Source organism: Numenius arquata, chromosome 25, assembly GCF_964106895.1.
Source record: "Numenius arquata chromosome 25, bNumArq3.hap1.1, whole genome shotgun sequence".
NCBI lineage: Eukaryota > Metazoa > Chordata > Aves > Charadriiformes > Scolopacidae > Numenius > Numenius arquata.
In genome coordinates, this window is record NC_133600.1 from 3,628,009 (window position 1) to 3,655,242 (window position 27,234).

At 46.8% G+C, this 27,234-nt stretch overlaps 1 protein-coding gene across 3 annotated transcripts in view; it reads right to left on the reverse strand.

Moving 5' to 3' along the window:
- The window catches only part of PTPRS (protein tyrosine phosphatase receptor type S), a 100,305-nt gene that overhangs the window by 53,361 nt on the left and 19,710 nt on the right, over positions 1-27,234 (reverse strand). The window contains exons 4-9 of one of the 3 annotated variants that reach the window (XM_074163559.1): positions 26,856-26,997; positions 18,490-18,678; positions 15,091-15,099; positions 11,321-11,338; positions 8,701-8,811; positions 6,325-6,336 (exon numbers count right to left, since the gene is read on the reverse strand). In XM_074163559.1, the coding sequence (XP_074019660.1) occupies positions 6,325-6,336; positions 8,701-8,811; positions 11,321-11,338; positions 15,091-15,099; positions 18,490-18,678; positions 26,856-26,997 (481 nt within the window). The remainder of the gene's footprint in view (positions 1-6,324; positions 6,337-8,700; positions 8,812-11,320; positions 11,339-15,090; positions 15,100-18,489; positions 18,679-26,855; positions 26,998-27,234) is intronic. The other 2 variants (XM_074163558.1, XM_074163560.1) reach the window with 2 other exon arrangements.

A 27,234-nucleotide genomic window follows, 5' to 3' on the forward strand; every position in this document is an offset into this window, starting at 1 on the left:
GCCACTCGGTCAAAAAGAGAGCTGGTGTCCACAAAGGTGAGAGACGTTTTGGAAAGGGACAGATTTACAGACCTGATCGGAAGAGACAAGTGGGAGATCCAGGGTTGACTTTTGCAACACCAGAATCCATCCTTAAAATGCGCTCCCAGGACGCTGCTAGTGAGAGAAATCTGAGGACCAACCAACCAGTTTGTTCTGAAGAAACCCACTGGTTCCAGTTTTTAAGCCCCTTCCAGATTAGCTCAGGGAGAACAATGTCGGAGGAGGAGCGAGGTGGGGAAAGGAGAACGTACTAGACAAGAACCCGTCGCTTCAAACCCCGATTCACATTAAACCAACTAAAAGGTAAACATATTTCATATCTTAAAGAAGAAATTAATTGAAAACGGGAACAAAAGAAAGTGAAGTGACTGGTTGAAAGCACCAAACAAAACCAAATGGTATTAAACATTTTGACACTCAGCAAGCTGCTGCTCCAAATGAGGTGAGAAGGCGGACATTATTGGCCATTTTGGTGAGACAGGAGTCATTCCGTCTTGCTCCAAAATGAGGAGGGGGTAGGGGAAAGGGTGCCAAAATAATGTGCAGCCTCTACATTATTAGTGAAGCTTAGATTACACCTGTCCTCCCCTCCCAAAAGCTGGTCCGTCCCTGCCCCTGTGCTGCCTGTGCAGCCGTCTCTGCCTTCTCCCTCTCCCATTCCAATTGCAAGCTCATTCCGCTGGGGCGAGACGCTCTGCGGGTTTGGATTTCCGACCTCCGTCCCTCCAGAGGACGAGATACTTCCCTCCTCAGGCCCATCTCCTTCCTAATTTCCTTCACGGTAAATAAAAATAAATAAGTAAATAGGTAGATAAATAAAGAATGAGACCAAGGCTTGGATTTGGTCTGGAGGAAATCCATTACCTTCCCAATCATTGTTACTTTTCCACTTAAAAAAACCCCATTAGTTGAGTGACAGGCTGGCTGAACATCTCTGGTCTTTTGGAATTCTTTTTTTTTTTTCTGTTGTTTTTTACAGGATTGAATACAGAACAATCTGAACCCAATTGTTTTTCAAGCAGCTCTGTAACATTAACCACAGGCTTTGCTATTTTATTTTTGTTATTTTAATTTGACAAGGTGTAATCTAATTTTTTCCCCTAAAACAAAGAGAACAGCGATGCAAAAGGTGTAAGAGACACAGGCAGGCAGAGATTTCGAGATCAGTACAGCACAGTGTTCCTGCAAAGTGCCCTCTATAGAGAGATATACATATATATACACATATATATATAGTTTTGATTTTTTTTTTGTTTTGTTTTGTATTTTTTTGGGGGGGTGGCTTTTTGTATCCATTTCCATTTCCTGATACCCTTGAGAAATCCTTCTGCAGAAACACAGCGAAGTCGTTTGTTTGCTTTGCTTTGGTTTTGAACTAGAATTTCAGAGCTGAGGACACCCCAAACACGGAGAGGGCGCTCCCCCACCCACGGAAACGCTAACGTAACCCTTCAAAACTGTCACCCAACTCTCCCTCCCTAAACTCCAGCGCCTGGGAAACGGCACTGCAGGGGCAGCTGTACCACCGCCCGCTGCTTCTGCCTCCCTCCTTTTCCATTAAAAAAAAATATAATTTATCAAGACTAATCTAAAAAGGTATTAAAATTCCTACATTTTAAAATATCAATGATTGTTTTGACCTCATGGCTATTTGTTAAATCTATGGCGCGAGTGAAATTACTTCCTTCTAACCTCTAAATGGCATTGAAAGCGAAAAGCTTAGCAACCGTTCCACTTCTCCATGGAGGGACGGGCTGAGCAACCAGCAGCTCGGGTTTAATGGTCAAATTACACATGAGCCAAACTTAACCCAGGAGCAGACTACGGGCTAAATTATTCGTTAAATTAGTCACATTTTAATATATTTTGAAGCTTTATTTCCTGAGGTCCTAGGCACACAATTTCTGCGTTTTCTATGGTTTTTATTTTAATTGATTTCAACTAGCTTGGCTATTACGGGTTTAGCCCTGGCCTGTTTTCATCTTCGGTCTCTCGATGAGTTGAGGTTTTCCAGAGAGCCTTGAAAAAAAAAATAGTAGAAATGCTCTCAGCAGGACCTGGGGCTGCAGAACCTGATTCTGGGTGACTAAATACCGTGCTTGACTCTGGCAGCAGCAGAAGCAGGACCTAAGCCGGCCCAGCGAGCGCTTTGCGCTGTTTCAAACGCCTGCTGAACCATTTAAAAGTCCCTGCGCTTGAAAACAGCAGAGCGACGAGAAGCTCGAGCAGAGGGGAAAACAGATTATCCCCTCAGCACCGCAACCGCTGCCTTTTGTAACTCCTGACAGGCCACCACTGTGTGAAATAGGGGAAAATTTTTAATTCTGGTAAATTCAACCGTGACGATTTGTCCTGTACCAACAGCAGCGGCTCTGCGTACTCGGAGGCTGCTAAAGCTGAGCCCACACAGCTCCGCGGCGCTTTGTTCGCCCTTCCTTCCCCTTTGTAACACGGGAGAGCACACAGAGACACTCCGTCCTCACACGGTGCTCTATCTTGAGCCAAGCAGCTGGCGATTTGGATGAAAACAGAGCCATCAAGGTGGAAGCCTGAAGCTTTCAAAATTAAGAGGAGAGCTACAAAGCGCCCCGTTTCAAGGGGGCAAACCAGCTGTGGCTGTAGACCCTGGACAAGCAGAGAGATGTCCTCTCCGGGGCAAAGCCTGGACCTGCACGTGGTGACTCACTGATGCTTGGAGAAAAATAGAATCGTAGAATCATAGAATGGTTTGGGTTGGAAGGGACCTTGAAGGCCACCCAGTTCCAACACCCCTGCCCTGGGCAGGGACACCTCCCACCAGACCAGCTTGCTCCAAGCCCCCTCCAACCTGGCCTTGAACCCCTCCAGGGATGGGGCAGCCACAGCTTCTCTGGGCAACCTGGGCCAGGCTCTCCCCACCCTCACAGCAAAGAAGTTCTTCCCCACATCTCAGCTCAATCTCCCCTCTTTCAGTGTCAAACCCTTCCCCCTCATCCTGGGGCTCCCCTCCCTCATCAAGAGTCCCTCCCCAGCTTTCCTGGAGCCCCTTTAGGGACAGGAAGGGGCTCGAAGGTCTCCCCGGAGCCTTCTCTTCTCCAGGCTGAACCCCCCCAACTCTCTCAGCCTGTCCTCACAGCAGAGGGGCTCCAGCCCTCCCAGCACCTCTGTGGCCTCCTCTGGTCCCGCTCCAACAGGTCCATGTCCTTCCTGTGCTGAGGACTCCAGAGCTGGAGTGAGGTGTAAGTCAGGTCTCAGTGATTCAACCTGGTTTCATCCACCCAAGTGGAATAAGCATCTCAGCCCTTTCAGGCAAGATTCAAAGCCTCATAGAAAAGGCCAAAAATGTTTCCCTTCCATGCCAGCTGAAACAAGGCCACACAGCTCCCTGCATGGGTGCCACACACAGACATCCCTGTTGTGATGAGCCATGAGAACTGCCAGGCTCTCGGAGCAGCCTCCCCTGCACGGAGCTCTCAAACACCACCACTGAGACAGACACCTCTTCATACACGGGACTTCGAACCTGTTCTTTCCTGTAATCACTCTGGGCCAGCAGTTTGATAGTATCTGTGTCCCCAGGGATACAGAGAAGCATCCAATGAGACTTCTGAAAGCCAGGTGAGTTGTGTAGCTGACTGGCCCGCTGGAACTGTGTCTTTCTTTCCACTGACTACAGGTGAAATCTGGATAATTGGCTCAGACTAGAAACCTTCATACACCCTGTGCTGGTGGCACAATTCCTCTCGCCTAATTCTCATCTGCTTTTGTGGGTCTCCATAAAGACCCTTCTGCGTTTTGACCTCGGAAACTCCCTGTTAGGAGACTCTTCGTTATTTTGGACCATGGCGTGATCTGATCTGCAATAATACACAAGGTAAACCCTTAACCAATAATTTCAAGACCATGCCCATTACCACATGAGCTCTTTTAGCCAGGTATCAAGTCTCTATTTCCTCACCCAGTGTCATTCCAGCCTATCATGACTATATCCAATTTAGCTTTAGTTTATTGTGGTTGATATTATTATTATTTTTATTGGCTCTTAAGAAGAATTTAATCTTAAAACCTTCTCAGATCACAAGAGATTCTAGCAGCAGCAGCAGCAGCGCAGTTTGGACATGTTAGAAATACTTTATAAAAGATAAAATAAACAAATAAAAAAAATGGTGTATAAATCCCTTTTTAATTGCATCTAAATCCTGAAACTCAAACTCCTATTCATGAAGGAAAATCCTGTAATTAGTAGTGATTATCACCTTTTAGTCCTAGGCAGGAGGGAGGTGGGATGGGAACACCTCATTTCAAATACTATTCCTTCTCTTGCTCTTTTTAAATAGAACAAGCCTTTTTTTCTTTTTTTTCTTTTTTTTTCTTTTTCTTTAAATAGCACACTGGGGCGGGGGGATGTCTTTTGCCTATTGTTGGCATCAAAGTGAGAAGAGCCACAGCTGGCCGCTTCAGAGAGACATTATCAACAGTGCAGCATTTCGGAGTGGTACCCTTGTATCTCCGGGGAGAGGGGAGGGGAGGGGAGAATACCAGCACTGAGGGTCCGAGCACTGAAATCTCAGCATTTTAAGAAAAAAGAGAAAGACAGACAGAGAGAAAAGAGAGAGATAGAGAAAGAGAGAGACAGATACTGTGTCAATACTGCACTGGATTTCTCAAAAATCACACAGCTTTAATACCTGTACACTAGGAAAGCCACTCCTTTGGTAGATTATCGAGAAGTGAGGACTGATGGGCAAAGGGAAATGCATAAACAGGGAAAGGACGGGCATTCGGTTCTGCAAAGGGCAAAAGCACCAAGCACCAATGGTAGGACTAACACACGGCAAAAAACCCCCCTGTTCACTATCCCATGTGGCTCACCTGCTCAGGATGCACACATGGGAGGCAACAGAAGCTTAATGGGGATAAACAGGGAGATGAGAAGAGGGAAAAGAGGCATTTTCAGCTAGAATGTAACTTGTCAGATTTCTTGTGGCTGTTTACAATAGAGATGCAGCTGCCAGATGTGTCCCAGCAGCCTCTTTTAATGTCTGCCGCTGCTGAATTTCTCTTTCCACACTCCTTTCGAAAGGAGGGCTCTACCCTCTCTGGACCTGGCTGGTTTTCAGGGTGCCTGTAGCCAGGCAGTAATGGTTGAAACGATAGGGAAGAAAGAGGGTAAATGGGGAGAGGCAGAGCCATGAGATCCAGCTGCAGAAGGCGACTGGCTGCTGCCCTTCTCTTCCGACACTGGAAGGACGAGGCATCCCCCTCCTCCTCGGGAACCTGCCTTGGCTGGGGCTCCGCCGACGGGACGAGGCACCGCCTGACGATGGGGCTCCCCACGCACTGCTGGGTGCTAAAGGGAAGGCAACTGCGTGTGATTCAGTAACACGGCGGGAAGCCTTCTGTCTCTGCCCAGCCCGGGCTGACAGCACATCAGCTCCCGTACGCAGCGTCTTACTGGAGGGGAATGGCCAGTTACTGGTGAGCGAGTTCTGTATCGCTGGGGATCAGGGTTTTTCTTTGTGCGCAGGATGTGGAACAAGAGCCACACCTCCAAGAAATATGTAAGTAATAACGTGATCCAGGGTCTGCTCTAACTTTTGGAACGACACCCTGGCTTCTTACCATCTTTTCCACTTCCCAGATCCCTCCCTCCCCCTAAAACAAAGGCTTGTCCCAAATAGCAGGGCTTCCATGGACAGGCGTTAGAGCTGTGTGACTCCTTTCCTCCTGGAGGGATTGAGGAGTTCAGTTACCACCGGGTGGGCAGGAACACTGGCTTCTCACAATGCGTTTGGAATAAACTACAGCACAGCATAACCAATCAAAACTGAAAGAGGAAATCAAGAGAAAGCAAAAAATCCAACAGAACAAAAGATTTAGAAAATAAGGAGTAAATCCACTTCAAATAAACCAGAATTGTAAAAAAAAAAACCAAAACCAAAACTATACATATTTATATATAGAAAAAATAATTCATAATTAATTTAAAAAGTGGCATGCAAAGAAGATTGTTACATTCTCCTATCATGCATCAGGCCCAATGTCCAAACGGCAAGGTAACCATGACGACAAAAAAGTGCAAGAACTCAGCAACATTACCAAAGGATGCATAGAGAGGCCCACAATGCAACTCAACTCATCTCTGCGAGACCCGGGAACGGACGGGTCTCGCTCATCTTAAAGATTTCTTGCTTTTCTCTTTTTTTTTTTTTTTTTAATAATTTTTTTTAAAATTTTTTTTTTTTCTCTTAAGAATGTAAAAATGTGGGTAAAGAAAGTAAAAAAGAAAAAAACCACACCAACCTTCTCGTAGCTCTGAGGGATGTTAAGGGGGTTTGATGCGGAACACAATGACATGAGGAGAAGAGAAAAATAGGGGAAACACAGAGAGAGTAAAAAAAGGCCTTCTCAAGGCTGTCAGCTGCAAATTGATTGTTTTTTTTTTTTCTCTTAACCAAAATAAAAAGAAAGGAAAAAAAAATGAAGATAGTAACGACCCTCTTTCCTGCCTTCCTCGCTTTCCCCCTCCCATCCAGCTGGGTACCTTTTGGTTAAGAACACCCAAGCTCTGCACAGAGGGCAGACCGTGAGCAAATCCTAAGGCAGAATCAGCACCCGCCAGAGGTGCCGACCCCCGAAAGGAGTTCTCACTTCTTCCAGTCCATCTGCTCTTTGGAGAAGGGGGAGCGGGATCTGTACCGGGCAGAGGAGACCCGATACAAAGGAGATCCCAAGCTGGAAATCCGCTCCCCCAGCCCGTGCTCCCACCAGCCCCCACACCCGGCCCTGCTTGCACTAACTCCACGGTGGGACTGAATAAGGAAAAAGAAATAATTAGAAGAAGAAAAGAAAAGCAAACCAAAACCAAAACATTTCCTTGCAATGTTAAAACTTACAACTCCTATCCCAGGTGTTTCTATAGAGACAAGCATGTTATGGGAGAAACAAGTCAATTGGAAACACGAGAGTGTTCAAGACTCTTTTAAAACAAAAAACGGGAAGAAAAATGTGCATGAACTTCCCCTCCCACCAAAGCAAATCCATTTCAGAAATTTGTTACCTTTCCACGATATTAACACACAAGAAACAAGGAATTAAACAGCATGAAAAACACCCAAACCACAGGCCGAGCTTGCTTAGCCGCCGATTTCTGCACTCTCTCGGCCGGCTAACGCGGGCTCTGGTTTTCAGGCAGACCTCGGGCACACACAGCCCAACTGGGACAGAAAGAGGGCTGTCCCCCTGGAGCCGGCTCCCATCCAGGTGCAGAGACAAACAACTCCACGGGTACAACCTTTTGTCTCCCGGGTAGTTTCCGAGTGGCCAGGAAGGTAGAGGAAATTTATAAATAAAAGAATAATGAAAAGTTCCCACATTTTTTTCCTGTTTCTTTTTTTTTTTCCAAAAAAAAAAAAAAAAAAGAACTCAAAACATTCCAGCTAAGCTGTCTGCAAAGGATTTAGCCCTGAATTAGTATCAGATCCAGATTTACGTTCCCAAAAGAAGAATTTCGGGGCCCAGGCGACAGGGCAAATTTCAAACGCAATTTTCCAGCTGGCCACAAAAGGCTATTTAAAAATTTAGCTTGGAAACATTAAATTATTAAAAAGCCTTCTCTCCATGTGCATGTGATTTAGTGAGCGTGAGACACGAGAGAGAGAGAAAGAGAGAGAGAAAGGAGTGCACACAGGAGCATGGCTCTGCATTTGACTGCAGAATTAACGTGAGTGTAGGTGGGAGGCGCTTCCTCTGTCGATGGGATGGAAATGGGAACAGTTTGCTGGGATGTAACTTTTCTTTTTTTTTCCTCCCAATGGTATTTTTCTTTTTTTTTTTTTTTTTTTTTTTTTTAAAAAAAAGCGAGAAGGACCAGCCCTGCTCTCTCATTACCAAAAGGGTTTTGCTGTGGAAAGATATTAAACCAAAGCTACACACAAAATATTACAGGTCAGAGAGGTTAAAATAAGATAACAAAGAAAGCAGAAAGGCTATTGCCCCACTGGGTGGGAGAACATCGAGGGGACATCAGGCAGAAGCCGGTCCCCCTGTCATCTGTTCCCCACGCTGCACGGGTGAAGGAATGTGTCGCTGCAGCAGAGATGTCTGCTGGCCGTCTCCGGCTTTCTGTGAGCCCGTGCCCACGGCCAGCGTTCATGCCCAAGGAACCAGTGACAAATTACTGCTGGCAAAGGGAAAACCAGCTGGGACTTAGGCGAGAAGTGAGAATGCACCCTCCTGTTGCAATCTGCTAGGATTCAGGGGACAGAGAGCTCAGTGGAGAGGGCTGAGAGGGTCCTCCCCTCCTCTCACACCCACACCAGTAGAACTGGGATCCTCTGGGAGAAAAGGGGACTATGGCCTCTTTGCAGCCAAAGCTGTTCATTCCCCTCTGGGCCCTGCAGGTCGATGCTGGCAAATTCTTGGGCACACTAGTTTGGGTCACAACTTGACTTCGCTGGGGGTGACGCAGCCGTGTATCGCTGCTCTGCAACGCTGGCGTGACAGCTGGAGCCACCAGCGATGGCAGGGAAGTCAGAGAGCCCCAGGACCCCTCTGCAACCGATTAACACCAGTGCTTCCCCTGCGCTGGGGGACAGGATCGAATCAAACAGCTGGGGACAAGGGGAGGCCACGGGGAGAGAGGTATTTGCCAGTGTGGTGAGCCGATGCACTCCCTACCTCTCACGTAAAGGTTAGCAGGGGAGGAGTAGCGCACTCCGGCGCTGTTGCTGGCGACGCATTCGTACTTCCCCTGGTCTGTCTCCTCGCTGCTCTCAATCTGCAGGCCACCTGGGAGGAGAGAAGAAGACCGCAGCAAAGACACCATCATCACCATTCTGTTTTGCGTTTAAGAGAGAGAGCAATAGCGTCAGTGTTTTGCTTTCTCCTCCCCTTGGGTTGATACGCACCGGGACGCTCCCTGGGGGTCTCGGGCTACGAGCTCTGGAAGTGCCAAGCCCTCTCAGCGTTAGGGCTGGACACACACCCAACGGGAAGAGAAAATGTAATACCCCCCCCCCCCACACACACACTGAGCGTTACTCTCCCTACTGAAACGATCAGCAAAGTATCAACTTTTGTGGCTTCTGCAATGCAGACATTCTGCACCACAACTCATGAAATCAACTTCAATAATCCATATTATTGTGATCCCCAGAAATCTCTCAGAAGGCAGCTGACTTTCCCTTGCTCGACTCAAAGCAGTGACCATAAAAAGAGAAAGGCTTTGTCACCCACTGCCTAAGGTCCCTGGAGCATTTTTATCACTGCTGCCTTTGTTTTGTGCCCAAATACCTGATTCACAGGAAGCCTACAGGAGATAAGAGTCGGTGTGAAAAGCACCTCACTGATAGTGAATATTCCCCAGGGAAAACCCTGTAAACACCGCATCGGAATGCCCACATCGCTTGTGTGGTTTACACTGACTGAGCCAAAAGGATTAAGGTTTTTCTTCAACCTGTACATTATTGCAGCCTCCCAGAATACACCCAGAGCTCATACTAAACACTCCTGTATTCAAACATGCAGGGATGTGCAGCCTGTAACTACATGGAAGAAAACTGCCTCATTTACCTCAGAAGGCTTCATCCCTGCAAAACTCCAGTTAAAATACATATTACATAAATAATTCATCAGGTTATCAAATGTTTTATGTATCAGGAGTACACGATTATACTACAGATATGGTCAGAGCTCACATGTGGTAAGACTCTTAACTCCCATCTCTGGAAAAAAAACCTAAGTATGAAAACCAAACAATTTCAGCTCAGCGTAATACGATTGATAAAATCTTGAGTGAGGAAAGTGCAAATGATATCATTGCTGGTTGCAGATACAGCCTCTTCAGGAAGGAAAAACCAACGTGTTCACATGAGGAGGACACGAAGCTTGTGTTCCTCTGTGTGTGCAGGGTGACAAAGGATGCTGCGTGGGAAGACGTGAGGCTGTGAGAGCGTTTATGACAGGGATGGGGTGTGATAGTGCGACTCCCGCCAGCATCCACCACGACTGGTAGCTCCCAAAGGCAGAACAGACAGAATTAAAAAACAAAAACAACCCCACCCAAGCCACCAAACCGAGCTAAATTCATTTCAAAAGAATCTGTGGGTATTTCAGTATAACAGGAGTCACAAACCAAACAGGCTGAAGCTTCACACTGAGACAGCAGCTGAGCGTGTTTCATACTGAATTACAGCTCGAGCGTGCTCTGCCCTCTGAAAGCTCCACTTCGGGGGAGAGGTGGGCAGTGAGCTTTCCTAGAAACCTCTTTCTTTGATTTGGACAAATCGGTGGGTTGCTTCCACTGGTTGGAGACTATTTTTTTGTGTGGCTCAGGAGCATTGCCTGTCTGAGCGTACACACGGGGAGAAGAAGCCACACTGCGGGGCAGGAACAGAACCACGAACTGCAGGCAAGGAGCTTCACCGGGGGAGCAGAGACTCACCCTCTTCATCCTGACCACTGCAGCGGGGCTGGGGAGCGCAATGGTGGAAATTATACTGTAGAGAGGTCGGTGAGTTTTCAGCGCTTGTCAGGAGCCAATAGAGATGATGTGTGAAGAAGTAAATCTCACCTAAAGCAACTCCTGGTGCTTTTACCAGCAGAGAATTACAGACTTTTAAATTTGCCAGTGTAGATAAAACCTAAGTAAGGTCTTCCAAGGGGTGCACACCCAATTCTTCCTGACTTTCAATGACAGCTTGAGGTCTAGTGTCTTTTTGGCTCCACTAAAGAGACACTGCAGAAGCTACTTACCAGGGGTATCTCTCCCAGAAAAACCTGAGGGTAAGAGCGTGGGGAGGAAGGGGAAAGAAGGCTCTGAAGCCAAACAAATGAGTCCGCTCAGCTGGTAAGTGCTGGAAATCTGACTGAGCAAAGGATTGGAAAACTTTCACCGCCATCAGTGGCTCGGGAGCACTTTGCACCAATCAAGAGAAGGTCCTAAGTATTCACCAAGCTTTGATAGCATTTAATGCTCAAGATAAACTTCAGTCCTTCGCAGTCCTGGAGAGATTAGCTCTTAAAATTCTGCCATAAATCTGAGGCAGCACAGCCTGAGACGTTATTAGAATAACAGTATCAGTATTACCAAGTGCACCCAGCAAACAAAAAAGGACATTATAACCATATATAAAATAAAGACAGGTATAAAAAAGAAATATCCAGAGGTGAAGCAGGACAAGAAAACATAACAACAACAACAACAAGAATCTGTATTGAGCACAGGTCAATGAAACAGGAACTGAGTGGAGAGAAGTGTTTGGAGAGTGGGTGAGTGAGTGAGTTGGGGATGTCTTACCTCGGATCGGTGTACCTTCTGCAAAGAAAACAAAGAAAATAAGTGAAAAGGCTGTAAAACCCCAAACACCTGGACTGCCCGTGGGAAAAGGACCTGAGTCAAGGAAGACAGTTCCCTGTAGGAAACTTCCTGCTCTACCTCATCTTAAATTACAGGGACAGACTGAAGAGGGTTCAGGGTACTCAAGGTGGGGGTGCCCTTTTTAATCGGGGTGTCCAATTCAGCTGGCTTTACAGAGCCCCCATCACACTTGGCTTGAAAAGTCTTACAATTGGTTCCATCTTGTTGCTAAGAATGCAAAGGAAGTCTTTAAGCTCTCAGCTAACATTACTGTCTGCTACTTGCAGAACATATGATGAGCCTGCATTTATCTTCATCACTCCTGGGGAGAAGGGTCGGCGTTATGGCCGTGTCAGCCCAAACAGGGAAAAGGACATCCAGGGACCTTGCATCACATTAAGAGTTGCAGGTTTGATCCCACCTTTGCTAACGAATTCCCAGTTCCAAACTTTAGTTACTGGCACAGATGTGCGAGGAATTCAATGTGTGTCCTTACCAGGACCTTCAGTTACCCTTGGGTGGCTCAGCACAGAGACGGCAGCCAGATGCTGCACTAGAGAAGGCCACGCTGGTGTAGAAGGGACAGGGCTACCTCATGCAACTGCGCTGGAAGTCTCCCGAACGCCAGTGCAGGAGGAGGTGTACGGAGAGAGAAGGGTCTTGCTACACTTGTCTATTGACTGCATCTCCCTCGGGATATTTTTATTCAAACCCCCTCCAGTTGTCTCTAGTGCCTAACCTAAGTCTCTGCCCAGGCAGGTCTCACAGATGGGAGGGAGTGACATTGTGGCTGGGGAACCATGGCACAGGCAATGGCAAGATCACTGTCCCCCCGTCTGACCTCCTGAGGTTGCAACCATCTTCCTTCAAAAACCCGGCAGGTCCTTTTGCTCACAGTGGCATTCAAATTTGTCACACAGCTTATGAAAGAGGGGGGTTTAGTTGCTTGGTTTTTACCCCAATCCTGAGAACAGGGCAGAATCCGCAGTGACAAGTCTTGCCTCTTACTAGGGAGAAACGCAAGAGCTTCTCTGCAATGGTAACAACGCCGTCACTCTGCAGCACCTCCCAGCCAGGGCTCGTACAGCACGTTACGTGATAAATGTCAGCTTTACACTCTCTCCTCTCCCCCAGTGAGGTTCAGCAGCGTTATCACCCCCACTTTACGATGGGGAAACCGAGGTAGAGGTGAAGCAAATTGCCCAAGGTCACAGAGGGAGGTCTGTGGCAGAGGCAAGAACAGGAGTCAATCTTCTGCCTTAACCACCAGAAAACCCCTTCCCTCCTTATCCTTCAGCCCTGCTCATCCTTTTTGTGCTGCGGTTCAATCCTCCATTTTCAGGATAGAAGGTAAAAATACATAGCTACGGATTACAGTTCACCTTTATTTTTCAAAGGAGATGAGGGAGGAGAGGTATTACAGTGTTAGGATATTAGATTCTAGTTATACTCAGCTTCTAGTTAAGAGGTTAGGTTATTTGCTAGAGAAAAGTTAGCATCTAGTTAGGGTTAGGAACTAGCTAAGGTTAATAAAGCAGGCTGGTTAGCTATCAGGACAAAGGTTGGAGAGACAGCGCTAGAAAGAGAAAGGTGGGGGGAGCGTGTACTTGGGCAGATCTCCACACAGGAGACGGCAGGAAGGTTTTAAAAAGCGAGAGAGAGATAGAGAGAAAGCAGCAAAGGGTTATAGTTCAATTCAGTGGAAATAAAAACAGCCTCTGATACATCCTTCTGTCTCAAAACTGGAGTGAAAATCTGCCATCTGTGGCACAAATCTGGAACAAGGCTAAATGGGAAGGGGGGAGAGGAGGGGAAGAGACCCCAACGTCACCCACCACTATAAAGCTTTTTGGCCTTGGCCAAGCCTGGCAATTTCCTGCAAAGGTTCACTCTAATTGACAGGAGAAACGCTGGAAGTTAGAGCTCTGTAAGCATAGACACAACAGCAGCCATTACCTTCTCGTGTCATTGTAGGTTAGTTATTCCCTGCTCCCTCTAAGCATCAGCGTTGCCTCTGGAAATGGGTTGTCAGCAGCTCTCGGAGACAGACCGGAGCCCGTGCTCTCAGAGAGCGAGACGAGCCAAGAAGTGCCACCTTGGGCTTTCCAACTCTAACTCTGGCACATGGGACAAGCAAAACACATTTTGCAAGATGCCCCACACCAGGGATGGAGGGGACAGAATTTGAGTCAAAATGAGATCAAGTAACTTGCAAGGAAAGAGGAAGAGCTTGAATGGCGGCAGGGACACAGATGGTAGATTTTCACTGTTGGAGTTTCACATCTAACCAGCTTCACATTCAATACAGGGGCAGCAGGATGGTGCTAGAAGACGATCTGAAATAATTTGCTTTTTCTGGAGAAGTCTGACAGGTCCCGTAAGATTTGATAAGGGCTTGTGGTGGCAGAGGGGATGCACCTGCGTTCAACAGCTGGCTGGCCTGGTCTCCTAAACACTTGCATGAACAAACGCAGGAGGCTAATCACAGTCCAGAGCAGAACACGGGCACCAGCTTTGCAGGAAAACTACAGGAGGAAGAACTCACACTGGATGCCGACTTTCCCAGTGAAAAGCTGGTTTTGAGATGCCACGTGCAAATTATTCATACTGTCTTCCACAGCCTCCCAGGGTCTGGAGATCTGCCTATTTAGGGCAAATTTTGAGGCTGCGTGAGCCCAGATGGCCAGCCCAGCGTTTAACAGCAGAGGCAAAAGGCGGCTTAAAGGACTTGCCTCTGGATTATAAAGGACCAAGATGGTGCCAGGTAGAATACCACGTGCAGGCATCCCCCTCTGTCATAGAGGACGGGATCTGCTCTTCCACCATCCCTTCCTCTGGCTTCCCACACACCAAGCTGCCTACGGATTCTCCCAGCCTTGAAAACAGGGAGAGGAGGACAAGTCACCATTGCCATGGCAATGACAGAAAACACATCCCCACCTTCTGTCAGGCCACGTGTGAGAACATGTGTGTGCTCTGCTCCTCTCCCGAGGGCTGGGGAGAGCTTTCTGTTCTAAACAAGCAAGCAATCACCAAGGGTCTTCTGCAATTTTAAAATGCCGGATCCTGGCTGACAGCTGCAATTGCTACATCTCTAATAACAAAAGGGGACTTGGCACGGGGAAGAAATGTGACGTGAGTTCTGCAGACAGGCTCCTGCCTTCTCAAGGGATGGAGACGATCCAGAGGAGGGGGCTTTTCCTTCGCTCAACCTTTTCCCCATAGCAGACGACCTGTGAATTACAGCTTCAATTTGAAAAAATGCCGCCCCCCCCCCCCCCCCCGCTTCTGAAAATGCCAATAACCCTGTTAGATGTGAAACTCCAAGACCTCCTGCAGGTGTGAACACAATTATCACAGTTCCAGGGTACAAGCTATTGTGTAATTGGGGAATTCCAGGACAACTGTTGCTAAGTCACACAAAAAAAAAATCTATCCAATGTTAGGAGGTTCATATTTAGCTGTTAGCTCTTTATACAGATATATTAATTAGGATGATTATTATTCTTTTTGTAGCCTGCAATACCCCTGCAGAAATTCATTAAAAGGGCAGAATATCCCTACTGGAAGAGTTAGTAGAAGAAATGCAGAGCATGCCTCTCGAGAAGCTGTTACAAAGGAATTAGTTTAAAGGGCAAGGGTTACAAATCTGGACATTAGCAGGTTTGGGGTTTTTTGGTTTGATTTTTTTTTTAATTGATCAAACTTACCAAAGGTCTCTGAATGTTAAAAAAAGGTGACAAAAAAGGAAAAGAAAAAGGAAAAAATAAGTTTGTTATAGCCAGTTATTTAGAAAACAGAAGACAACAACAAGACACAAAAGGTTTCAGTGTTTCTATGATGTGAGAAGGTGGCTGCAGGCTGCCTCCTGTTCTCCCCCCTAGATGGCAGGGCTGAGCAAAGGACATTGGCTTCTATTTTAAATGTCCTGAGACTGTTTGCGTCGGGGTTAAGCAGAAATAACCGTTTCTCTTCCACCACCAAGACCAATTAAACTCTTAGACAACCTTAAACTTTTAGACAACCCGGGCCTCTAAGGCTGAGATACTCATGTATGTCTAAGGGAAGCAGAAGCCTAGACAAAGGTTCCTCCCCTTCTCCTTTGATCGACAATTCAGCTTCTCATTCAGTCAAAACCCCCAAGCATTAAACGATTTCCAGTTGCTTGGAAAGTTTATCTGGAGGTGGAAAGGAGAAGAAGAAACACTGGATAGAGAAAACCCTCTATGGTTAATGGCATATCACCTGTTTCTCAATTATATTGAAGACCCATAAAATAATAGGTCCACAGGATGATGTGAATATAACGACCGTGGTCTCAGTGGTCCATTTAGATTGCCAGCAAAACATTCAGCTTTTTTAATATAAATGAGAACCAAATCTGGACACGGCTACCCAATTTTGCAGAGCTCTGTGTATGACATTTCACTTGTACCTTTTAATGAGCCAATTTGCATGTTGGCCACTAACTCATATATGGATATAAATTCAGTTCTTAACACCCTCCGCAATAAAGCAGCACGGCTGCTGTCCTGATGGCTTTCCCTCTAAGGCAGAAGTGGGTGACTGTCCCAGCCTGCCCCTGGCCCAGTCTCCATCGGGGACCGATGCACAGCCAGGTCTTTAGAGAACACAGTCGCTGGTGTCTATGCTAAGTCTGTTTGCACAAAGTGCAGTAATGAAGCTGTGATTTAGCACCGGGGTCACTCCTCCTCCCTCACTCCTATTCACAGAGGGCTTGTCCAACACCCCTTCGTTGGTGTAATTGTTAATCCCCAAGAAGCTGGGCTGGAGTCATACTGGTGACCTGCGGGTGAAAGACACTGAAGCTCATTAGCAGTGTCCTGAAGCATCCGATGCCCTAATGTGTGCTACTGCCACACTTCTGGCACCAAAGTTTGTTTTCTGGAAAGATAAACGTATTAAACGAAGTTCCGACTTTAGCAGCACTGGCATCATCAGCGTTCAAACAGGCATCGCCTCGCACATCACACTCAGATTACAAATACGCGCCTAAATCTGCTCTGCCTCGGTCTTAAAACAACTCCCTACCGCTGCCCAAAACACTAACACACTACAGGTGACCCTAATCTTAACAGGTTTTGCACTTTCATGCACTTTTTCACTTTGGCCTTTGCAGCACAGAACATGCAAGTTTTGAAAGGCCGTAAAGCAGATGAAATAGGAGAACTCGGAAATCCTGACTGCCCGGGAGCCCGCAATCCCTTTCACACAAGCGACAGGTTTCTGCCCCTAAGGACAAGAGGGATGCTCCAGGGTTTCACCAGTTTACCAATTCAAAGCAGCTGTAAATGAGATTAAATTCTCAGCAGGTATCTTCTGATTTATCAGGAAGGCCAAGGGTTCAGTCTGAAGCTAACCAACTCACTGGAATAAAAACGCAGCACTCAGGTGGCTTTCCGGAAAACACCAGATCAAACCCAGTTAAGTAGTATAAAGGCATTCTAGCAAGATGATAAATGCATTAAAAATAATCTGCCTGTGCATTACTCACACTTCAGATCACGGTCACAGAGCATGATATAATTCTAGTTTACCTCTCATCATTTATGCTGAGTGATTTTTTTTATTTGCATTTGCCTCAGCTGTTATGATAAAACAGGGAGGTCAATCTCATCTGCGTTTGTGGGATTCAACAGTCCATTCTAACGCAACAAAGCAGTTTAAGTATCTGCTTGTAAGTTTGCTTCACTGAATAAGGATGCATTTATGCAGGTGTATAAAAGCTACACTGAACTGGAACTATACTGAATTTTTTCCACTGGTGGCCCACAGAACTAAAAATCTTTATATAGAATCTTTGCCAAACAGGGCAAGAGAAAAACCAGGCGGTGACATTTTCTGACGTTCGGATCCAGGATTACCGGAGTCTGAACTGATTTCTTCAGAGCCAGCAGAGGTCTGGGCAGAAGTGGCTATCGCTCGAGTGGCTGACCCCGGTTGCTTCACTGAAGCCTGAGCTTTCCCTTTCCCTACAACAATGTCATTCTTCTGCCAAAAAAGACTCTTGAATCAAAATGCTCCATCTCCCTTGGCCAAAGGAATGTTCTGAGTAGCTGAAGTCACCAGGTCCAACCACACAGACATGTTTTCTCTAGGCTGGGTCAAAGCACTCCATCCAAGGAGTATTTGAAAAGGATTATTTCTCAGGTTAGTTTTTGTTAAAAGGTAAAACTTCCAAAGCTTGTTTCATTTTTGAAGCTATCAGTGGAAGTTCAGTAGTATTCAAAAATAAATACACCTGTGCCCTCCTTGCACACATACACGCATTCTCACACAGTGAACTGGCAGATTTAACAAGTATAAAAACAGCTCCTGAAACGTGAATATTAAGAGATGTCATGTTGACACACACACAAAACAAACAAACATAAAACAAACAAAAGAGACAGATGGACAAGCAGATGGGGAAAGACAGAAAACTGACAAGAGCCACGGAGCTGGGGTACATCTGTTCATGGAGATCCAGTCCATGGTCTCTGCCCCTGAGCACCACGGGGTCACTCCAGAACGCTCACAACTGCTCTCCAGTGATGACTGCAGGGACCTGATGCTGGACAGATTCCACAAGAGCTGTTCTTCAACACCAGCTTTGAGAGGCTCAATTTACACCATCAGGATCATGTTTTGACAGTAAGAGGCTGCCTGAGCTGTAGACCCTGTACCAGGTGTGTGTGGCCTGAAAAGCCATGTCTGCCATAGCGGTTCTCTTTCTTCTTTAGCCGGTTCTTGGTCTGAGGATGAAACCTGCAGCCCCCATCCAGTCCCCAGTTTCCCCTGAGCCACAAGAGCACCATTATCCAGTGAAGTAATTACAGCGCCTCCTGGATGGGAACCAGCTTCCCTGCTGTAATTCCCCTTATGTCAACCAGGCAGCAGGGAAGGCCAGGAGGATAGGTTGGAGGGGAAAATACTCCAGCTGGAGCAGTAATGACATGAGTCCCAAACCCAAAGAAAAACTAATGCCCCAATTCACACCAGGGGCAGCCATGTCTATCAGCCCTCTCTTCTGCTTCAGAAGCCTCCGAGCAGTCTCTTTACGACTCTCTCTAGGTCTCAATTCCTCCAGTCTCACACAGAGACCTTACCTGATCTCAGCTGTTTGATTCTTCCATTGCTCGCGCTGGGGTCGACAGGCAGGAAATCTTTAAACCAAGTGATCTCTGGGTCCGGGTTCCCGCTGGCCGCACAGAGCATTGTGGCTGTTCGGGTCCTCTCCACCACTTTCAGCTGGGGCCCCATATCAATGTTTGGGAAGCCAGGAGGTAACTGGTCCTCTGGAGGTAGAGAATAAAGGTCGAGTGGTTAAACAGGCAGTCGGGACTGGGGCAGCCGCAGGAGCTGTTCAATGGAACAGACCGAAGAAAGCATCAGGCAGACTTGCTGCCCAGTTCCCTGTGCAATGCAATTTAAAACAAGGCTACGGTAAATGGTCCATAGATGGTTTGTGAAATCACATTATACAGTAAAATTACCAGTTTGTCCATTTTGTGTGACTATTCTAACGTCCCACAAGAAGGTTCTACATTTAAATGCAAACTATTAAAACCCTCTGGGGTGTGGGAATAGTCATTTCAAAGTTTCTCCAGGTCTTGCATTGAATCCCTTTGTCAGGTGAGTGGCTCGTGGTTATTTGTTTTTACAGCAGAAGCTGTGCACACATATGGCAAAGATCCCGGCACTGCAGACTACGCAGTCACATTTAAAGGGAAGGGTTCATCTTCCCCCTCCAAACCCCACAGTATGGAACAAACCGCATGAGAGAAATATAGAAAATGACTATGTGAAAAGGCCTGTCAAAGACACAGTGGAAACTGGGAGAGAAAGGAGAAGAAAATATCATCCAGCTGTAGTTACCAGAGAGGACACACATAACAACAAGAAGCCAAGTGCTGTCAGACAGGGTGTGATTTTTAGATTTATTAATTCAGAGTGCTGCTGCCCTAGAAGAAGAGGGACATGGCACCAGCACCTAGAAGACAAGCTCAACTGAGCTTCCTGCTTCCTCTCAATCTTGCCTTTACCTTCACTAATGAGGGTGAGGAGGGCAATCCTAACCGATGCTGACTAATTTGTGATAACTAATACAAAACCTCAGTGCTTCCCCCACAATCTTTGTCACGACCTCCTAAGTCATGTGGAAGAGAGTTGCTGGCTGATATAAAATATGCTGGCTGATACAGCTCAGGAAAATGCCATTTTTTTTTCCCCTAGAAAATCAATCTTTGGGGGACGGCAGCTTGGAAAGAGGGTGCAGACACCAGGGTGAGACTTCATAGGGATTCTCTGTCATTTCAAATGAGGCGTGTTGAGGAATCACAGCCTTGGGAATCTATGGCACTGAATCCATCCCAAAAGCAGGTGAGGGAACAGAAGGGAAATAACATAAAGGATTAAAAAAAGGTGGGATTTTTAAAAAAGTAACATACATTACAATCAGCCCCCCACTGAAACCAATGGGAGCTCTCACAGCAGCAGCAGAGCTGGGCTGGAAACCCTTGCCTTGGTTGGGAAACATCCCTGCCAACTACAAACGCAATAAGAGCTCACGTCCTGCTGATGGCACATGAAGTGTCAGAAGCAATGGAGCCAAAGTACGTGTAGCTGAACCCAGAGAACAAGGGAGAAACCTGGTGGCCTTGCGATGGTGGGCGTCTTCTCCTGCAAGAGCAAAGCAGAATCACCAGATCCCAGCTCTCCTCAAGCTCCAAACACACACGATTTGGTAAGAGCTATTCCACACTGCTGCATCTCATGCTCAACTTCTAAAAAATCTATGAAGATCATGAAGGCAGAGCTAAAGGGCTGTGCGGTGCCGATACCCGAGGCCAAGAAACTCTTGTCTAATACCGTTATTAGCAGCATGCAGCTACTGCAGAGAAGAAAAGGGTTTAAATGCCTCAATTGTGTGTTTAAAAGTGTGCATTGTTTCCTTCCTCTGACCATTGTTGGAGAGATATAAAGGATCTATTGTGACTTACTGGAGAGTGAAATGTATTAACCACACCTCTCCCCATATATCAAAGGAATCTGACCACAAACAAAAACATGTACCATTTTATAGCTGCTAAAGTAACACAGATCTCCTAGGATGGAAACTTGCAGTTGCATAAAGGCGTAGTCATTTTGGTGCTCTGAAGCACCTCTAAACCAGGATATTGCATTCGAAAGAGGAATATAAACATCTTTAACTAGGGACCGAACCAAACCTTTGAGTTCCCGGTTCACCGGGCTGTGCTTGGGAACTGCAGGAGTCTCCAAACAGTGTGTGCTCTTCCAGATCACGTGTGCTGCAAAACCCCAGCCCCCCCAAAGAGTGAGCTCAGGACAGGGAGGGCCCTGGGAATTGCTTTGCCTTTGCACAGCTTTCAGCCAGGCTTTTAACGTCTTCCCTTCCCTTCTGCTATTTAACCAGGCGGTGGTGTGTTGTTAAGGAGCCGCGGAGCTGCTGCCGCATTGGCTGCAGATGACATCATTATCGATTACTGCTTTTATCCTGCTCCCTGGTGATGCTACTCCACCTGGCTCAAACCCGCGGCCGTTAATTTCATGAACCAATTAATCCACAGAGACACCAGCCCTCTTGACTGGCAGGGTGCGTGTGTGACTGTGTGTGTGCACGCGTGTGTGCGTGCGTGTGTTGGGGGAGGCCTGCTACAACTATCATTACTGAGTGTTTCTAATTAAACAAAAATGTTAATCTTGCAGCACAATGTGCAGAATTCCTCTGAGTTTAATTAAAACAACTGCGACTAGAGGCGTGATCAGATTTCAGGATCAGATCAGCGGAGGAAGCATCTCTGAACATCACATATTGCACTGATTCAAGTGCTCAGATTTCCTTCCTGCCAGGAAAGTGAAACTGTCTCCATCCCCTAACAATTGGATTCCCTGTAATAATGCAATTACAACCTCAGCTCAATCCCCACAAGACATGCACACGCATGCCCTGCCACCCTCCCCATCAATCCCCAAACACCAGCCCAAACCTGTTACCAAATAAATAAATAAGGAACGGCTTGGATTGTGAATTCTCTTTCTGAAAGCAGCCCAGGCAACTGCAAGAACAAAAGAACCAAGATGCAAGCTCAAGATGCTTCAAGGGCACATCTGGGCAGCTGCCTGCTGTTGAAAATCATGCAGGCGAGTGTTTTCGCGTGTCGCACTTGCCACATTAACAGAGCATCCCAAACACCTCGTCCGTACCTGCTCTCACACCGAGCTGTTTAAAGGTCCCCCTGATGAAAAGCTGGTGAATTACCTCGAGGCCACCAAACAAAGTAGGGTGAGAAAGAATAAGGGAGCAGGGACGGAGGGAGAGGAGAAAAGAGCACTTCAGCCTTCATTTATAATAAATCCTACCAGAGGAGATGCTCTGTGCTGGGGGGGACGCTTCGAACCAACCTGGGTGCGTGCGCTGACACACAGGGTCAGACAGAAAAGGCAAGGGGCACCAGCTACACCAGTGCTCGCTGTCTCCTTGTCGCTCTAGAAGGTGGCAGCTTTGTGTTTAGATAATTAGCTGTGCTGGAAATGAGGATGATAAAGAAAGATAAAGCGGGTGTTGCTGCTGCTCGTTTTCCCGCAGGGTGTGCACAGTTGTTTAATAATTTAGAGGAGAAGGAGGGTGTGAGCCTGTACAGAGGCACTATGTATGGAATGCAGAAAGCCACAGTGAGGATGCTGCTGAAGTGAAGAAGAGGAGTAATTTTTCGCTCATCTCTGAAGGTGTGTGGCCCAGCACACAGACGCTGGCTGGTCCTCAAGCAGTCAACTATCCCCACTTCAGGGTGGAAGAACCAAGAACACAGAGATGAAGCAGCTTGAGCAACACTAGTTTTAAGCAGAATCAGGATCAAAGTCCAGCACTCCCGAAAACTTATTCCTGTTCTTTAATGAACCCTTGCAGCTGCCCCCTCCCCAACAGGTATCCCGGTATTATGTACCTTGTGAAATTCCATCAACAAGTTCTGTCCATCAATATGTATGTACCCGTGTCTTAGCTAACTGTTATTTCACAGCCAAAGACAATGTTAATACATGCCACGAGTCTCTCTAACATGATTTGTCTGTTGATTCCATTTATTTTGATCTGTAAGTTTTACTATGAAAACAGTAATAGCCTGACAATGTTATTATAAATTTACAGGTTTATAGACAATAAATGCACACTTAGGTATGTGTGTTGGACCCCGTAACAGTGCAGGTAACACACCACCTTCCCTACACTAACGTATCCCTATGTACCCTCCTTATAAAGGCATCTGAGTTAAAATCACTCTGACATTATTCATAAGTTACAGAACTAATCTCCTTTCAACGTGGCCTGATTTTCAGGTCACTACAAGAAAAGCAAAACAAGTCAAGTTTGAAGACAGACTGCCAAGAATTTTTCAAGTGGCAAGGTAATATTTCAAAGGGGTCAGCTTCTCTTCAAGATGTGTGCCTGTGGGACTGGATGCTTTCTGCTGAGCGTCTAGAACTGATTTTTGTTTACCTTTTGCTGATCTAAAGCCAACAATTACAAAAAACCAACAAAACAGCAGGGATCTTGCTAGAACTTTATACATGCCCACACCAGATGTCCTCTTGGAGGAGGAAACCTGTGACGAAAATTTCAGGCCAGAACTGTTAAAGAAACGTATGAACACTGCATAAAAAAAAAAAAAAAACAAACCAAAAAAAAAACCCAACAGGGAATTACTAGAAAAAGAAGTTCTGAAAGTTTGTCCACAGCAGCCTGAATCATGCTCCGGGAGTAAGTACCACATTCCTTACATGCCTAATAGCAAGTTTTCCTCAATTTTCCAGAAGGCAGTAATCCTCAGGAAAAGACAGCATTGGCCAGCGTGCAGCGAGCGATGTATCAGGGCTCAGTACATCTTGTTCCGTTACATTTAACTGGACCAAGCACTGGGTTTTATCGGATCACTCTGCATTTATTAAACACTCGCAAAGGGTAACCTTCACAGAACTCTCTCAGCTTCAACAGAGCAAAGAACTAACTAAGCCTGTCTGGCCCCTGCCTGAAGCCCAGCCTGTGCCTCCCAGCAGCGGAGGCAGCACAGGCAGAAAGTCACAGCCAGGCCCCCCCCGTTCTCTCTGCCCCCCCCCAGCTGCCGACAGCACAGGACAACCCTTTGCAGCATGAGAAACTCTGTCTCAGGTTACTAAAGAAGTGGAGGGAAATTATGATCTGTATACAGGAAGCAATAATAATAATAATAATAATAATGATGTCTCTCTTTCCTGGAAGTGTGGAGCTTGGAGAAACCATACCAACTGGGAGCTGGGGTGCCTGTGCCAACTATCTTCCTTTAAGTCTAAATTATAATGAAAAACGACAGCAGCTGGAGTCAACAATAACTGGAAAATGCTTTCCCAAACCATTTTATTTTCTTTTCTTTTGGGCTCTGCAGGAATCAGGTTTGCAGGCGCTATGTCTAGCCAGCTGTGGAAAAAACAGCAAGTCTCCGCAGCCCTATCAAAACTCCGATCCCTTGAGAAGCAGAGCAGGAAGGACAAACAAGGCAGCAGAGCTGGTGTTAAGAGACTTTGTAGAGTTGAACGGTGTCCATCACAAGCTGTGCTTCTCAGAAACTCCCAAAGGTTTCCTCTCCTGCAGCTTCCTGTTTTTAAGTGAACGCATGTGGATTTCTACCAGGGTCTGATCCAGGAGTAGTCATGAGCATAAGCAAAAAGGGGTTTAGTCTCAATCCCTTCGGCAGCTGCAGCGAGGAGGGAAGACTGTATTATGTTTTTCTCTTCTGTTCATCAAATTGCCTGCACCGGTGTTGAGGAGATCCCGTAACTGTTCATCCGTGTGTGTAGCATGAAGGTACACACACGTATGTCTAACCGGTAACAAGAGCACAGCCAACAGGCTGCAGAATCACTACAAAGCCCATCCTGCGGAGTTTGTAAGAGCTGGGGCCCAGGTTTCTATACTCCATACTCCACTGAGGTACCAGCTTCTGCGAATGACAGCCGGGGAACAGCCCCCATCTTTATGCTAAATATTAGTTCTGAAAGTGAGAGAAGAGAGACGGGAAGGAGGAGGAGGCCTTGCAAGGAAAGATAAAGACAAACAGGGGAGTGGGTGAATGCAGAAACGGGGAGGAAGAAGAGAGAAGTAGATGCCAGCACGCTGACTTTGTCATTGCGGAGATTAGTGGATTTGTGCTTGGTCCTTTTAACTTTCCCAGCACTTAAAAATGCAGATAAAGAGGAGACAATCTCTGCTGTGTGAAAGCTAAGCAAAGATTAAGGATGCAGTAACTCCAACGGAGCAGGGAAGCTGAGGGTATACTATAAAAGCTGCTTCCTTGATGCTCTTCAACAACATCTTGGTCCAGGCCTGAAGCTAATTACTGCTCCCCCAGATTTCATGAACTGGGAACACTCACTGCTCTTGCACCGTCAGTTATCAAAGGCCCCGAGCACGATCCTGTTCAGCAAACAGAAGAGGAGTGCTTGTGAAAGCGGCGCGACCCACGAGCAAAGCACACAGCAATAACGTGCTGGTGGGATCAGCAAAGTGCGTAATTAGTCAGGCAACGGGGAGATGGAGCTCCTGTTCTGTCATCTGTCTCTCTGGCTGACATGTGTACGATGCTGAGACCGGAAGGAAAAGCTGCAAAAAGACATGTACAAAGAGCCTGGGTCCCTAAGGACAGTCACTGAGCTCAGCTCGTCATTTCCCATACACTGCAGCTTTCTTTTGGTGGAGAGCGCCTTAAAAACACTGGGAGAATCCAGGGGATTTGTGAGGGCAGCAGCTGGAGGATAGCATTCTTTCGTAGCTAAATTCAAGGGGCAGTAATTTGGAGTATGACTGCAGAGGCACTTCTCCCGAACTGTCACAGCTCCCAAGGAATAGATGGGAATCGGTGTGAAGAATAAAGCTCCCAGCCCTCTGGGATAACCGCAGCGAGACACGCTCTTGTCATAAAGCGCTGTTCCAATCTCCTGACAGATACATCCCACCACGTTCTGCTAACAGAAGGTTAAATGCCATGCCAGGCAAAGGAGCCACACAGAGATTTAAGTGCACCCACACAAATCTGTCAGGCATGACTGGACCACGGGCCTGTATGCTCAAAGGCAGGCAGCGTCCTGAGAGCACAGAGCCTGCCAGGTGGGCAGCAGAAGGGATATTCCCTACTACAAGGGGAGGTCAAGGGCTTTACCATGTGCCCTTTATGTCTGGTCTTTATTTACTGCTGGTATGTTGGGGATTTGCACACAAATTTTGCTCTGCACTGTTAGGGATGTGCTCACTGTCTGTTCAAACAAAAGGATTTAAGATGCTCTTGGAGAGAACGCTGAAATTGCTGAAGAAAAGGCAACTGGCAATCAGGCAGAGCTATCACTTGCCCTTGTGAGGACCACACTTTGCCTGAAGCACCCAAATCTGTTGTTAGTGATGTGCACTGCAGAAATAAAGGCTCTTCCTGCAAATTCCCTTATTCAAAAGCCCCTGGATTTTCTATAGCACCTCCTGCCAATGGCTTCATCAACAGCCACTGCTCCCAAGCAGAAGTCTCTCCAGGAGCTCTCAGGGTTATCCAGCACTCCCCTCCTGCCAGCACCACTTGCATTGCCCTGTGGTTTGAATAGAGACCACCACACATCTTTTCCCCTAAACCGGGTCAGTTTTAGCAAGAGCCTAGCTTAGTGTTCCACACAGCAATTACACAGATCTCCGGAGTAATAGCAGTAAACATCCAGAGGCATCCACAGCAACAGCATATTGTTCCCTCCCCCACATCAAGTTCAGGGAGCATATTTCAAACAGATGACATGAAGGAGGCATCCATGTAAACATCCTCTATAGCGGGGACAAGTAGAAAAAAAGAACCAGAACAAAATGGAGAGGAGAACTGTTTTCTTGTACAGTGCATGGAGCGAATGACCTCTGGAAAGAGGGAAGATGCCCAGAAAAAGGGCAAAATAGGGATCTTGCACAAGGAAAGAGGTTGGCTTTGCTACCTATGGCATGAAAGCTCATGCAGATGCATAATCATCTTAACCTCAGCCCATTAAGTGATTCTTCAATGAAGGTTTTCTTACGTGTCTGAATGAATGGTGCCACGTTTTTGAGGAGAATGATGGGGATTTTCTGGTCCTGCTCATAAACCTGGGGAAGGAATGTTTATCAGAGAGGAGGGAAGATCAGAGACTCACAGGATAATTCAGGTTGGAATGAACCTCAGCACATCATCCAGTCAAAGTGGTTCAGTTTTAGCTTTGTTTCTTACACAGCAATTTTATGATTCTCTGGGATAGTAACAGCAAACAGATCTGACAGGTCAGAACAAACCGCAAAAAGGAGGACTTTGTGCCTTGGCCACATGTTTTGTGACAGCCTTCCCACTCCTCTGAAGGAAAGGAGAAGCTGAAGGGTCCCTTCTCCCCTGTGACACTGACACGTGGAGGCAGACACACTCTTTACCTCGGAGGACGGTGAGCTTGGCATGGACGGTGACCTCCCCATGAGGGTTTTGAGCAACACACTCGTAAATGTTCTCATCCCGGGGAGTCCGGAGGGGCTGGATCCTCAAAACAGCACCTGCACTTTCATCAAATTCAATTGTCTGGAGGACAGAGGGAAAAAGAGACACACACATAGTAAGCCTCCTTGGGTTGCAAGTAGAAGGTTCACTTCTGCTTCTAAAGGAGGTATCAGTGTATATACAAGCACACACACTCACAAGCACACTTCAGCAGCTGCCCTACAATCCCTACGCATAACTGCCATGGTCAGCTTGTTTCTCCCCACTGACCTCGAGGTGACAGAGAACTGTCCCACACCAAACCCCCTCCCTGGCCAC